We start from the raw sequence: 14,682 nt of genomic DNA, 5'->3' as shown, positions 1-14,682 counted from the left end.
TTTTGCCACTAGAGGGCGCGTATTCAAAACAAACAAAGAAACAAAGGCGTAGTTTGATGATGCCGTGACTGAGTGAGGAATCATGGGAGTTGTCGTCTTCATCCCCACAGCCGATGCAATCCGACGGGACTCGGGCAGAAATCATGTTCATGGATGAGCTAATGATTTGGTAATGTAGTAGAATGAAGCAGGGTGAGGCTGAAAGCCGTCGAAGCGAAACGAGGCCGCTGAACGAGCGTGACACACGGCTCGAAAGTAGCATTATGCCACAGTCGACCGCTTCCGCTCCTTCCGGTCGTGCGTATGTGGGAAAAAAAAGCGTCTTTGGTGTTTCCATGTTTTCTACAAAACAAAACCGGAAATCGAGGGGTTATGACGTCATTGGCAGGCGACACAATGACACTATGGACACGCTCTGTGTCACTAGTTGAAATTGCTTATTTCTCTGGATTTAAACATTCTTCGATACATTTGGGATAATGTAAGTACACAAGTCAGCAAAATATATAACACTGTTCTAGTGGTTTTTGGATATTTTAATAAAAAAATCTTACAAATTGTGTCACACTATGTAACATAGGTAAAACCCAAGTAGCTTTCACATGACAAGCCACAACCAACAGAAATCATGTCACAAAGCACAAAAGTTCATCCACATAGTAAGGCCCACCTAAAAAAAAAAAAAGATTAAAAGCAAGTTAAAAGCTCATAAAAACAGGTTTTATTGAATAATTCATAAGTGCTTTAACAAAAACTATGACTTTCACTTTTTCTGCTTTAAAACCCTCTGAAACACATAAGCAAAAATAATAATTTCTGAACATATTTGTATCAAATATACATAAAATGATCAATATAGCAGTATATAGACTCTATATAACAAAATCAATATAAACAGAAGTTTTAAAAACATTTTATATAAAATATGTATTATAATGTACATTACTGGTCAAACGTTTGGAATAATTAAGATTTTTAAATGCTTTTTTAAAATATGTAATATATACCACGGCTGCATTTATTTGGCTGCTGGGCGGGGACAGGGCGGTTTCGGTTTCGATCCATAGCACTGCCAAGCCTGTTCTCCATATTGTGCAGTGGGAATCGTACCGGAGGCAGTCCACAATGGAGAAATAACGGTCCAGCACGATAGCAGCGAGTGTTAAAGGGGTCATATGATGCGATTTCAAGTTTTCCTTTAGGACCTACAAAAATGTACAGTATTTGAAAAATAATGTGTTTTTTGAACATTAAAGCATGTCAACATATTCTGTTACACCAAATACACAAAATAATGATCTTTAAAAAAGCATCATATGACCCCTTTAAGACTGACACGGTGCAGTAGACTGAGGACGTGTAGCCGACATACAGACATAGATCCTGGAAGACCAAGAGAACCAGCACAAAATGATCAAAAATACTGATAAAACGTGATCTTGTGACTTAAAGTTGATGCATTTAATTTTTCCATGCTAAAATAAAGACTGTGGTTCTATCAAAACCATTGTTATGTTTTAAGAATGCCGATCAGTTTAGCCCAGCAACTTTCAGTTAATGGCATGAATTTGGGGGCGGGACAACTGGTTTGGTCGACCAATGGCAAAATGGGGGGGAAACTTGTTTGGAAACAGTGACTACTTTTGCAATTCCATTTAGTGGTGCTAGCAGTTGGAAAATCACACACTTCACCTTTAAGGTATAAACATTTGATGTTTAAAAGAAAAATAATATTACTGATTTAACTTTACTGACACTATAAGTTGAGAAATAATTTTAGTTCTGAATTGAGCTACACACTAAATTTGCAACATCAAGACTGCCATTGAACTGAACTGAATCAACATTGAACTGACTAGAGCTGAATAACGACACTTATTGCCTTCTGTAGAGCTCCTTACAGCTGAATTGAACTTGTTTTATAATTCATTTTACAGCATTAATAGCTATTTTCCTGTTTATTAATGTGACTGCTTTGAAAAATTCTGTACTGTATAAAGCTCTATGTAAATAAATGTGAAATGTAAAGAATTTCGTACTTACATTGCAGTTGACCAATACTTTTTCAGGATTCTTTGATGAAAAAGAACAGCATTTATTCAAAATATAAATCTTTTCTAACAATATTAATCTTTGCTATCACTTCTTAACAATTTAACAAAAAAAGAAAGAAGAAAAATGTACTGACCCCAAACTTTTGAACGGTAGTGTATATTGTTAGAAAATATTTATATTTTAAATAAATGCTCTTCTTTTTAACTTTTTATTCATCAAAGAATCCTGAAAAAAAGTATCACAGGTTCCAAAAAAATATTAAGCAGCACAATAGTTTCCAGCACTGATAATAAATCAGCATATTAGAATGATTTCTGAAGGATCATGTGACACTGAAGACTGGAGTAATGATGCTGAAAATTCAGCTTTGCATCACAGGAATAAATTACATTTTAATGTATATTAAAAGAGAAAAATGTTATTTTACATCATCATAATATTTCACAATATTCTTTTTTTTTTTTACTGTATTTTTGATCAAATAAATGCAGCCTTGATGAGCATAAGAAACTCTTGTAAAAAACATTAAAAATCGTTCTGATCCCAAACTTTTGACCGGTAGTGTATATATGAATAAATATTATAATAATTAACCAAACAATAAATAGCCAAATTTTCATGTAATTCTTTTTGATCATGTGTTCATTCATGGGTGTGATGTCACAAAAGCACAGATGTCTGTAATGTTTAGTAGAGTGTTCACAGTTCTGAAGCTTATAGCATGGTATGTTTAATGTATTTCATTTCTATTTTTCACATCTCCCCTTTAAATGCTTTATCATTAGGTAACACATTTTTACTTACTAACACATCTTTTGATATTCTTTTTATTATTTGACATTTATTGCATAATTACCAATTAAAACAATATGCACAAGAAAATAAGTTCTTTAAAACTATTCCTTTTAGCATGTTACAGTTAATACAAATGAAAACAAATAAAAAATGTAATTTATAGCATCATACTAAAATCCTCAGAAATGTATTAGAAATCAAATGCAAAACTTTCTCATGTCCACAGGAAAACTCTTACATTCACAGACATTGTTGAATGTTGTTGAGTAGAGTTCTGCTCACTCGTCACTGTGCCCAGACTCATCAGCACCATCAGAGTCTCACCGTCGAGTTCCTCACCGCCGTCCGCATCTGAAACTCAGCCTCATCTCAATCAAACCACTCCTGAGCAGAGGACTCCATTTAAAAACAATCAATCTGGATCAAGTCCGATATGGAAACTCTTTATAAAGAGGTGTCCCAATCTCATATGCGTGCCACAAGCAACCTGGCCATTTAGTTTTAAATAAGCAAATCTTCCATTATAATGCAAAATGCCTGAGAATATATTCCAATACTTGATTAAACAACTCATCTACACTTGACCTGACAGTGCAGTTTAGTATCTCCAGGGTGCCTCCATCAGCCATCGGTTTATCTATAGCGATGACAACATGGAAAATCAAACGCTTGACTTGCGAATTACACAGCAAGAGAAAACAGAGCAGTTGAATATCTGGTTCATTTAAATGGTTTTTTACATAAATGGTTAGTTTCTCAAGGGTTTACAATGGTTACGGATGCAATTAATTGTCACTTTTGCATCGCATTTTCCATAAAATGTGTGGGAACAAATATGGATTCACAAAAATATGAATTAAATATTAACAAGTGACTCATTTGGAGATAGAAATGCATTTGAAACAGTTTATTTTACCTAAATTCAAAGCAATAATAAAATATTTCATTTCATATATAATTCACAAATTCATCCAACATCACGTTTAAATATAATACAGAGTAAAAAATAACTCAGAGGAGAGGAAAAGGAACAAAAGATGATAGTGTGGATCTTTTTACTCAAATTTGGGGAATCCTGTCAAGCAAAATGCCTCTTATGACTTACTCGATTTGCTTAAACAAGACTTTTCCTTAGAAATAATGGAGTACAATGCAACATCTCGAAAATACTGACAGATGTTTTCTGCGAAATAACACAGACTGTTTTGTGTTTTATGACCCAGTGTTCTGTCCTAAATGTTGTCTCGTATATTCCCACACCAGCAGGGCGGCGCTCACGTGCACGTTGAGGGAGCGGGTGATGCCGTGCTGAGGAATCTCCACACACACATCCACCAGCTGTAGCAGGTTTGCAGGAATGCCTTCTCTTTCATTACTGTTCAGAGACAGACACAAGCACCAGAGTCATGCATCAGGTGAGTATGTTTATTAAACAATTTGGCTAATTTAATTATGCTTTCTACTACCAAAAAGAGCACAGCAGTCTCTGCTTATTTGACCATGTTATGAGTGGCCATGAAATGACTGGATGTGCAGTGTTGGTTCCTGTGTTTGTTTCAAAGGAAATATGGAACACATATGAACCATGATTTTTGGGCAAAATTTAGAATATAACTCTGTGGACAAGATGAGTCAATATTTTTGGTTCATTTTCCTGGAAGAGAAACACTGTAAATTTTAATATGTACATCTACTAAAAGTTTGTCAACTTTCAGAATTACTCTAGCATATAGTTGAATAATAATAAAAAAACACTTCCTTAACGAAAAAGACTGCACATTTTAATATATATATATATATACATACACACACACACACATGAATGATGTATAATGATATGTGAATTATAAACACTATTACAAGTACTATAGAAAGTAATATTTTATTATTCTAACACGTTATTTTATCACTAGCATATGGATGACCAAAAAGCTTGAATAAAAATAACTAAATTAAAAAAATACTATTACTTAATAAAATAAATAATCATTTATAATTATTATAATTTATTATGTTATTTAAAAAATATTGTTAAAAATGTATGCATTCTTTAAAAATGCAGAAAATGATACAAATTTTTAAATAATAAGTCTGACTTAAACTGCCACTCTCATCTTGGAAGAGAAAGGCTAATATAATAGTAATTATAATTAATATGATAATTAATTAGATTACTAATAATCTACTAAAAGTTTATTTTGTTAAGTTTTAGGAGTACACTAGTATATAGTTGACCTAAAAGCTCACATTAAAAATAAAAGAAACTAAAGTAAAAACAAAAATTATTTTTGATAGTTCAGGGTCTTAAAATATATTCTGTAAAATTGCAGAAAATATGTAAGTCAGTAATGCTGTTTTGGCTTGCCGCTCGGTGTATGCCTGATTATCAGTGGGATAATCAGGCATAATAATGCAGTAATTCACACACATGCTGCGCACAAAACATCAGGTGGCTTTACTGCCTCTAAGACAAATGACACAGCAAGAGCAATCATGAAAACCAAACACACACACACACACACACACACGTCTGGATCACTATCCTTGTAGGGACTCCCCATAGGCGTAATGGTTTTTATACGGTACAAACTGTATTTTCTATCACCCTACACCAACCACCTCCGTGAAGTTGGCCCCCCACCCAACGCAAAACGGTGGCAAAATAGTCTCAATCATTTGTGCTCCGTTTGTGCTGTAAAAAATTTTGTTTGTGCTGCTTTGGTTTTTTTAGATATTAAAATAATATTTATAGGTAATTCTGAGGTCACTCAGCCCCCCACATGCTCCAAATTCACCCCAAATAGTCTCGTTTGTTTGTGCTTCGTTTGTGCTGGTTTGTGCAGGTAAAAGTTTCCTTTGTGCTGCTTCGGTTTTTAAAATATTAGACATTGAATCATATGCGATGATGTCACCAGCCCCTCCACATGCTCCAAATTCACCCAAAACAGGCTCAATCGTTTGTGCTTCGTTTGTGCTGTAAAAAAAATTAGTTTGTGCTGCTTAGGTCACTCATTTATTTTTAGATATTAAAATAATATTTAATGATCATTTTGAGGTCACTCAGCCCTCCACATGCTCCAAATTTACCCCAATAGTCTCGTTTGTTTGTGCTGGTTTGTACCGGTATTTTTGTTTTTACTGTCTTTTTTACACACACACCCACACACACACGTCTGGATCACTATCCTTGTAGGGACTCCCCATAGGCGTAATGGTTTTTATACGGTACAAACTGTATTTTCTATCACCCTACACCAACCACCTCCGTGAAGTTGGCCCCCCACCCAACGCAAAACGGTGGCAAAATAGTCTCAATCATTTGTGCTCCGTTTGTGCTGTAAAAAATTTTGTTTGTGCTGCTTTGGTTTTTTTAGATATTAAAATAATATTTATAGGTAATTCTGAGGTCACTCAGCCCCCCACATGCTCCAAATTCACCCCAAATAGTCTCGTTTGTTTGTGCTTCGTTTGTGCTGGTTTGTGCAGGTAAAAGTTTCCTTTGTGCTGCTTCGGTTTTTAAAATATTAGACATTGAATCATATGCGATGATGTCACCAGCCCCTCCACATGCTCCAAATTCACCCAAAACAGGCTCAATCGTTTGTGCTTCGTTTGTGCTGTAAAAAAAATTAGTTTGTGCTGCTTAGGTCACTCATTTATTTTTAGATATTAAAATAATATTTAATGATCATTTTGAGGTCACTCAGCCCTCCACATGCTCCAAATTTACCCCAATAGTCTCGTTTGTTTGTGCTGGTTTGTACCGGTATTTTTGTTTTTACTGTCTTTTTTAACAATACAGTTGAAGTAATAAGGTAAAATTCAAACGGCAAACCAAATCACATGAAATAGTCGCAGTCACTTAATTGTTAGTAGCCATATTCGTTCAATTAGACCAATTAAACAAAGAAAAAAAAAACTAGGCCTATTGTCTTTACAAAAAAATAAAAAATAAATAAAGACTTGATATACGTAGGCCTATTTTCGTTTCTGCGCACAAATAAAACAGCCTACTGTAACCAAATCACATGAAATAGTCGCAGTCACTTAATTGTTAGTAGCCATATTCGTTCAATTAGACCAATTAAACAAAGAAAAAAAAAACTAGGCCTATTGTCTTTACAAAAAAATAAAAAATAAATAAAGACTTGATATACGTAGGCCTATTTTCGTTTCTGCGCACAAATAAAACATGCAATAGCCTACTGTTTCCAGGTCCGTGTAGCCTATACTTTTGCATCCATTTGTTTTTCCTTTTTTAACCATGACGAAAAAAATGAAAAAAATAAGGGTTGTTGTATTTTTAAATGCCATCCTGAAAACCAAATTTGAAATTAGAACCGTACACAAAATGCTGCCCGAAAAAGTAAAATATTGATTTTTTGTTTTTGTTTTTTTGTTTATGACTTTTTGCACCTTTAATAAACAACTGAAAAATGCACAAATTAATATAGAAAATTTTTGATTTTAACAGGTTTTCTTTGGCCAAATTAGAAGTAGGCTAATGCTTCTCTTGCACGTTCAGTTTAGAACTATATGTCTCTGCGCTAGATCATTGATGGGGGAGCTGGGCAATTAATAGTAAATATGACCAAAACAGGGTATTATTATTATTATTTTTATATGAATAATAAAATTGCTATATATGCGCATTTCAAGTATTTGTGGGAGTATTATAATATTACTATATGATATGGAGGCGCCCGCGCAATCTCTCGCATTTTTTTTTCCCCTGCAGAAAGAACTTAGAATAGGCTACTCCGTCATTTTTGGATGTGCTTTCCTCACTGTAAAATCCAATAATTTACCTTACTTAGATTTAATTAGTTATCTTTACTTAGTTGTTATACTTACTAGGTTTTATTAAGTTACAGCTACTTTCAAGGCAAATAAAACAATTTACTTACTGTTTTGAGTGACACTTACTTAAAATATTCAAGTAGCCACAAAGGAACTAGACTTTATCCATTTCCTCCATGTCTGCAGTTATCTTTCACTAGTTGCATTCACTCGTTTCCCAAAGTCATCTTGAATGTTGAATTTTCAATACAACTGAAATATTTGAGAGAACATCACATAAGCTAACTTTATAAATTGACATTGAAGTCAGAGTTATTTGGTTTCAAGGGAAGAAAAGTAATAAATAGGTTGCTTTTAGAAGGTGACCTATCTTCTAATTAAATCATTAGTGTATTTTTTTGTGTGTTTATTCGTTAACTTTTTCAAATTTAATTTTTCATAAATACCTTGCGATGCTTTTATTTGGGTTTATATAATCCTTAAATAATGTGTGGTAATATGCTAAAGTCACACACAGACTTAAACATTCAGCACGTGAATCACAACAATGGTAACAATTAACAATAACCATTTTATTTGCTCTTTTTGTTGTGCTACTACTGACACAAGACAGCAAATAAAATTGGCAAATAAAAACAACAACGGTAAAACAAAGCAACTGCATAATTTATTCATGCCGCAATGCACTCTGGGAGTCAGTGAGTAGCTATACTAAGTCATGAGTAAACCCAAATGAAAGAAAGGATCAAGTACCCCCTACAGTTCTTTTATAGTTACTAGAACTCTCGTGTAAGTAAGCTATACTAACTAAGCATTTGTCAGTACAACATACTATTCCTATTTCACTTTACTTAGTTTTTTCAAGGCAATCGGTTTGCATGCTTTTTTTTAATAGTGTGTGGTAATATGCTAAAGTCACACACAGACTTAAACACTCGACACGTGAATTACAACAGTGGTAACAATTCAGTTTCATTTATTTTCATTAATTGTAACAATAACCATTTTATTTGCTCTTTTTGTTGTGCTACTACTGACACAAGATAGCAAATAAAATTGGCAAATAAAATCAACAACTGTAAAACAAAGCAACTGCATAATTTATTCATGCCGCAATGCACTCTGGGAGTCAGTGAGTAGCTATACTAAGTCATGAGTAAACCCAAATGAAAGAAAGGATCAAGTACCCCCTACAGTTCTTTTATAGTTACTAGAACTCTCGTGTAAGTAAACTATACTAACTAAGCATTTGTCAGTACAACATACTATTCCTATTTCACTTTACTTCGTTTTTTCAAGGCAATCGGTTTGCATGCTTTTTTTAAGTAAGCCCAACTAATTAGATTTTACAGTGCTCAAAAAAAAAAACAAATCTTCTCTAATCTTGCTCACAGACACAAAAAATAAATTTATAGAAATCTTGAAATGTCTACTATTAAACAAACCAATAAAAAAATTTTTACAAAAATCTTCTCTAATTGTGGTCCATATGAAAAGGTGCATTTCTCTATTAAAGGCACGTACATTAGCCTACTGTGGAGATGGCCATCAGCGTTGACTAATCTGTTGACTAGGAAAAAATTTTTAAAAACGAGGCGCGAAAACGAAAATATTACCAGCACAAACGAAGCACAAACAAACAAGACTATTTGGGGTAATTTTGAAGCATGTGGGGGGAAAATTTGGAGCATGTGTGGGGCTGAGTGACCTCAGAATGATCATTAAATATTATTTTAATATCTAAAAACGAAGCAACACAAACTTTTTTTTTTTATGGCACAAACCAGCACAAGCAAAGAAGACTATTTGTGGTAAATTTGGAGCATGTGGGGGGTGGGGGGGGTGAGTGACCTCAGAATGATCACTAAATAATATTTTAATATCTAAAAAACCAAAGCAGCACAAACGAAATTTTTTACAGCACAAATGAAGCACAAACAAAGAAGATTAAATTGGGTGAATTTGGAGCATGTGGGGGCTGGTGACGTCATCGCCTATAATTCGATTATCTAATATTTTAAAAACCGAAGCAGCACAAACGAAACTTTTATCTGCACATACCAGCACAAACAAACAAAACTATTTGGGGTAAATTTTGGAGCAGTGCGGGGCTGAGTGACCTCAGAAAATGAGCAATAAATATTATTTTAATATCTTAAAAACCGAAGCAGCACAAACTAATTTTTTTATGGCACAAACCAGCACAGACAAAGCACAAACGATTGAGCCTGTTTTGGGTGAATTTGGAGCATGTGGGGGGGCTGAGTGACGTCATCGCCTATGATTCAATGTCTAATATTTTAAAAACCGAAGCAGCACAAAGGAAACTTTTACCTGCACAAACCAGCACAAACGGAGCACAAACGATTGAGACTATTTTGCCAACGTTTTGCATTGGGTGGGTGGCCAACTTCACGGAGGTACACCAACCCTACACCTAAACCTACGCCTCACAGAAAACTTTCTGCATTTTTACAATCTCAAAAAAATAAAAAAAATCATTCTGTATGATTTATAAGCTTCTGTACCCATGGGGACCTCAATTTAACACACACACACACACACACACACACACACACACGTTCATTCTTTCAAACACACAAAGTAACAAACAGTATGACAAAGTACAAACACAACATACAGTCAACATAACAGCTGTCCTTGAGATATATATATATATAAATAACACCGATGTTGCTACGTCACTTATCTCAGACTGAATGATAGGTAGGTGTAAATTGTGCATATATGTTGGGTGGTTTTGCTGACAGGACATGCATGTCTCTTTCTCCAGCAGCATTCTGAGGTGAGGAAATCTCACAGGGAGAGACGCATCAATTATCCTTATAACATTAAACTGCACGGACACTGAGACACTTCTATTGTCACATCCCTTCACTATCCCTAGACTATCCTGCCCTTCAAAACAAGTCATCAAATCAAAGATCACTTGTTTGTGTGCTGCATTCGTGTAAAATGACCTCAACAAGTAATTGAACAATTAAGGGTCAATGAAGTTTTTCAAAATGTATTCAAATATTATTTAAAAATAAAAATATTATTTAAATATTATTTCTAAAAACCTGATGTTTAAAATCATGTATTTTAAACTAGATTTGTAAAATGTTTCCTTTTCATCATCTCAATCATAAGGGTCACTGATCTTTAAAAATGTATAAATATCTTTGCATTAGATAACAAAATATCAAACTTATTATAAATTCAAAATGTGGTTGGCAAACATTACTATAGTTACACTGTTAAAAATGATATCAGTAAATCATCTCAGAATGTTTTTTTTTTTCATTACTTTAACTTAAAATCAAAATAACTCAGTTTTAAATTATTTTAAATTATTATTTAAAAAATAATAATTTAAGCAATTTTTTACTTCTTTTTTTTTTTTAAGTTATACCAGATTCAGCTCAATTGTACAGCCAATTTAATTATACTTAAAAATTTAAGGCAGCAACTGATTTTTTTACAGTGTACTTGGGTAGAACATTTCCTAATATGATTGTAATGTATATTTTTGAGTATATAGACAGAATTTGTACATTAAGTTGGAGGTGTTGGTTTACCCCAATAGTAGGAGGCTTCTCTCAGGAAACGTGTAATCTCGTAAACTCTGGCTGTTGGATGTTTGCTCCACACCTATTACCCAGTATCCCTCTCTCTTCTTCAGCTGCAGGAAATCTGACAACTCGGCAGGCTTCACCTGGAAAACGAAGGCATATAACTTGAAATTTGAACGGCTTCATTAATCATGACAGATTCAATCAGTGCAATGCTCAGATTCTACATCTCGCTCCACAGAACCGGGCTATAGCTTCTGATGCTTTCGTGTAGTGTGTGTATGTGGCTGATGTAACGCATGATTATGATGAATAGCATCTCTAGGCTTGTTTTAGCCCACACTCAGAAGAAATATGAAAATATGAGTATGTCTTAAAGGGGTCATATGATGCGATTTCAAGTTTTCCTTTCTCTTTGGAGTGTTACAAGCTGATTGTGCATAGATAAGATCCCTGAAGTTGCAAAGACTAAAGTCTCAAAACCAAAGAGATATTCTTTATCAAAGTTAAGACTCTGCCACACCCCCCTAAAACGGCTCGTTCTAACACGCCCCCACATATCTACCTCACTATGTGGGAATATTTGCATAATGCGCCCAAATGTTCACGCAAAGAAAGAAGGCGTGGTTTCAGTAACCGCAGTTAGTGTTGAAGCAGCCATGTCAGAGAGACTCTGTGTGTTTCTCAACATATTCTGTTACACCAAATACACAAAATAATGATCTTTAAAAAAGCATCATATGACCCCTTTAAAAGGTGCAGTGAGTAATTTCTGCACCACTAGTGGCACCAAATGGAATTGCGATCTGTTTGTTTGAGCAACATGACTCTACCAGTGGTGTCAGTTTGTGGGCGGGGTTAGCAAACAATGTGTAGTCTTGAAACTTGTTTGAAGAGAGTCATTATTTTTACAATTCTGATTGGTGTCAGATCAGATTTTAAGCAACGGAATGAACGGAATAGGATTGAATGTACAAATACAAAACACACACACCTCCAGCATCGGCAGCCACAACTCTGAAGACACACTGAGGACCTGGAACTGTTTGTCATTAACGTGTCGCAGACTGTCCAGAACCAGAGCTTTGGCTCCAAAGATCTCACACGTCCTGCACAGACCTGAAACAGACACACAAACACTTGCAGTTTAGTCCTCTGATGGTCTTAACAGTAGCGTGCATTTAATGCATTACAAAAAGGATGCCTTAAATTAATAAAACCTGACAGTCAAGAAATTTCTATTTCAAATAAATGCTGTTCTTTTCAACCTTCTATTCAGCAAAGAATCATGGTTTCCACAAAAATATTAAGCGGCACAACTGTTTTCAGCATTAATAATAAGATGTTTCTTGTGCACCAAATCAGCATATTAGAATGATTTCTGAAGGATCATGTGACACTGAAGACTGGAGTAATGATGTTGAAAATTCAGCTTTGCCATGACAGGAATAAATTATATTATAATATATATTAAAATAGAAAACAGTTATTTTAAATTGCAATATCATTTCACAATGGTACTGTTTTTACTGTATTTTTGATCAAATACATGTAGACTTAATGAGCATAAGAGACTTCTTTCAAAACCATGTATACAAAAAAGATACACATTCACATTTGAGAGTCGTGGCTGACTGTTTTAATATTAAACCCATCAGTGGTCTTATTAAACGCAACTGTGTGCATCAATATTTATTCATGAAATGTAACTAAGATAAAACTGCATGAATGAAAACCATACGCCTACCAACAATAACCGGTGTGTGCAGAATGTTTGAATGAGCCTTTTATAATGAGCTTGTGTTAAAACTGATTTGTTTGGTGACTCAGAAATGATGATTGAGCTGAATGTCTGTTGTAGTTGCAATGATATTATATGTATATATGACATTCAGGAAAAAACAAAGACCAAACTTAATGTAAACGGTGTAAGACGCTGCAATATCTGTCATTGCAAGGAGAATAAAGGCCATCACAGGATGTGTTCTTCTGTTAAAAATAGGTCGATGCAAAAGAACAAAAGTATATTTATAGGTATGTCTGGCACGTGTACACAGAACGACAATAAAAAAAGCAACTTTATGAAAACTGGCATCTTGCACAAATTTTTTTTGAAAGGAATAATTATAATTATAATAATAATAATAATAATGTTAAAAATGTCACTTTAATGAAAGAAATTAAGATGCCAATTTTAATAAAAGGTCATTATTTAGTGATCATATAACAATTTTATTGATAACTACTAAATAATACTACTATAATTAATTTGTCCATTTATTTGTCTTACCGCCCAGATTGGTGGGCTTGTCAATGAGAGATGCGACCACCAGGAGGTTGCTGGTGAGTTTGCCCAGGCGTGCTGCTCTCTGCTGGGCCATGAGCTCAGGCTCCTGCACCTGGACACTCAGCTTCCACGGGGTGATTTTCTTCTGAACTTCTGCCCAGCGCTCTTCCTGCTCCAAACCACCTGTCAGACATAAAACATTTTTAAATGTGGTTTAACATTTCAAATATTGTAATGCTTTCACCTTTCTCTTAACAAATTAGCTGGAGCTGTAACAAACTGAACATGAGAGCTGACAAAGAGAAGACCGTCTTGTTCAGCCCCATCTCACTAATGTTTATAGAAGTAGTAACCATTATCGCATTAAACTACGTGGAGTACACCTATTTTAATCGCAATAAACAGGCATGTAAATAATCGCATTATTACCGCTCTAGCCAAAATGCACATGTGCTCAGATGCACATGAATGCCGCGTATTCTTCACATTACGAATGAACTCCGTGACATTATTCTGAAGAAGTCCTGGTTTATGGGGGTGCTATAGGGTGCTAAGCACCCTCAAACGAAAGCAAGAGCACCCTCAGTTGAGGCTGCAGAAGTAGGATATTCATAGTTTTCACGTGACGTCACATCCTTACAGGAAAGCCCACATGGAGGGCAAAACAAGGCTTTCCTCCATTGACCGCCAGTTATTTTTAGGAGGACTGCATTAAGTAGTAATGTAGTAAGACAGTGATATTTAAAGGCCAAATTCAGTATACATCTTATTGATGATGCATACTTTGTACAGGCAAGCAGATGAACCCAGAATATAAACACAATGCGCAAAGTTTAATATTAAATGTTTTCCCATAGAAAACCATTATAAAGAAAACACAACCATTTAGCGCATTGCGTTCATATTCCGGGCTCATTTGCTTGCCTGTATAAAGAACACATCATCAATAAGGTAGGGTTGGGTATCGTTTGGGTTTTTTTCGATACCGGTGCCAAATCGATACTTTTAAAACGGTTCCGGTGCCTTATTAAAAAATAAATAAATAAAAATTCCCACAAAAAATGGATTGGCCATTAGAATAGAAATAGAATAGAGAGTGCAAATGTTAGAGGCTTAAATGAAGATGAAAGAGATTTGTTTTCAGCCGTTTCTTGAAAATATTAATGACTA

General features: G+C 34.6%; 1 protein-coding gene across 1 annotated transcript in view; it reads right to left on the bottom strand.

The window, feature by feature from the left end:
* Window positions 1-3,825: 3,825 nt before the first annotated feature.
* The window catches only part of LOC107664295 (probable methyltransferase TARBP1), a 23,080-nt gene continuing 12,223 nt past the window's right edge, over window positions 3,826-14,682 (bottom strand). Inside the window, exons 22-25 of the mRNA XM_016454820.1 lie at window positions 13,516-13,695; window positions 12,220-12,344; window positions 11,232-11,368; window positions 3,826-4,225 (exon numbers count right to left, since the gene is read on the bottom strand). Of these exons, the coding sequence (XP_016310306.1) occupies window positions 4,063-4,225; window positions 11,232-11,368; window positions 12,220-12,344; window positions 13,516-13,695 (605 nt within the window). The 3' untranslated portion in view covers window positions 3,826-4,062. The remainder of the gene's footprint in view (window positions 4,226-11,231; window positions 11,369-12,219; window positions 12,345-13,515; window positions 13,696-14,682) is intronic.

Source organism: Sinocyclocheilus anshuiensis, unplaced genomic scaffold (assembly GCF_001515605.1).
Source record: "Sinocyclocheilus anshuiensis isolate Anshui unplaced genomic scaffold, SAMN03320099.WGS_v1.1 scaffold425, whole genome shotgun sequence".
Lineage (NCBI taxonomy): Eukaryota > Metazoa > Chordata > Actinopteri > Cypriniformes > Cyprinidae > Sinocyclocheilus > Sinocyclocheilus anshuiensis.
Note: the sequence above shows the minus strand (reverse complement) of the source record. Positions and strands in the feature narration are given on the sequence as shown.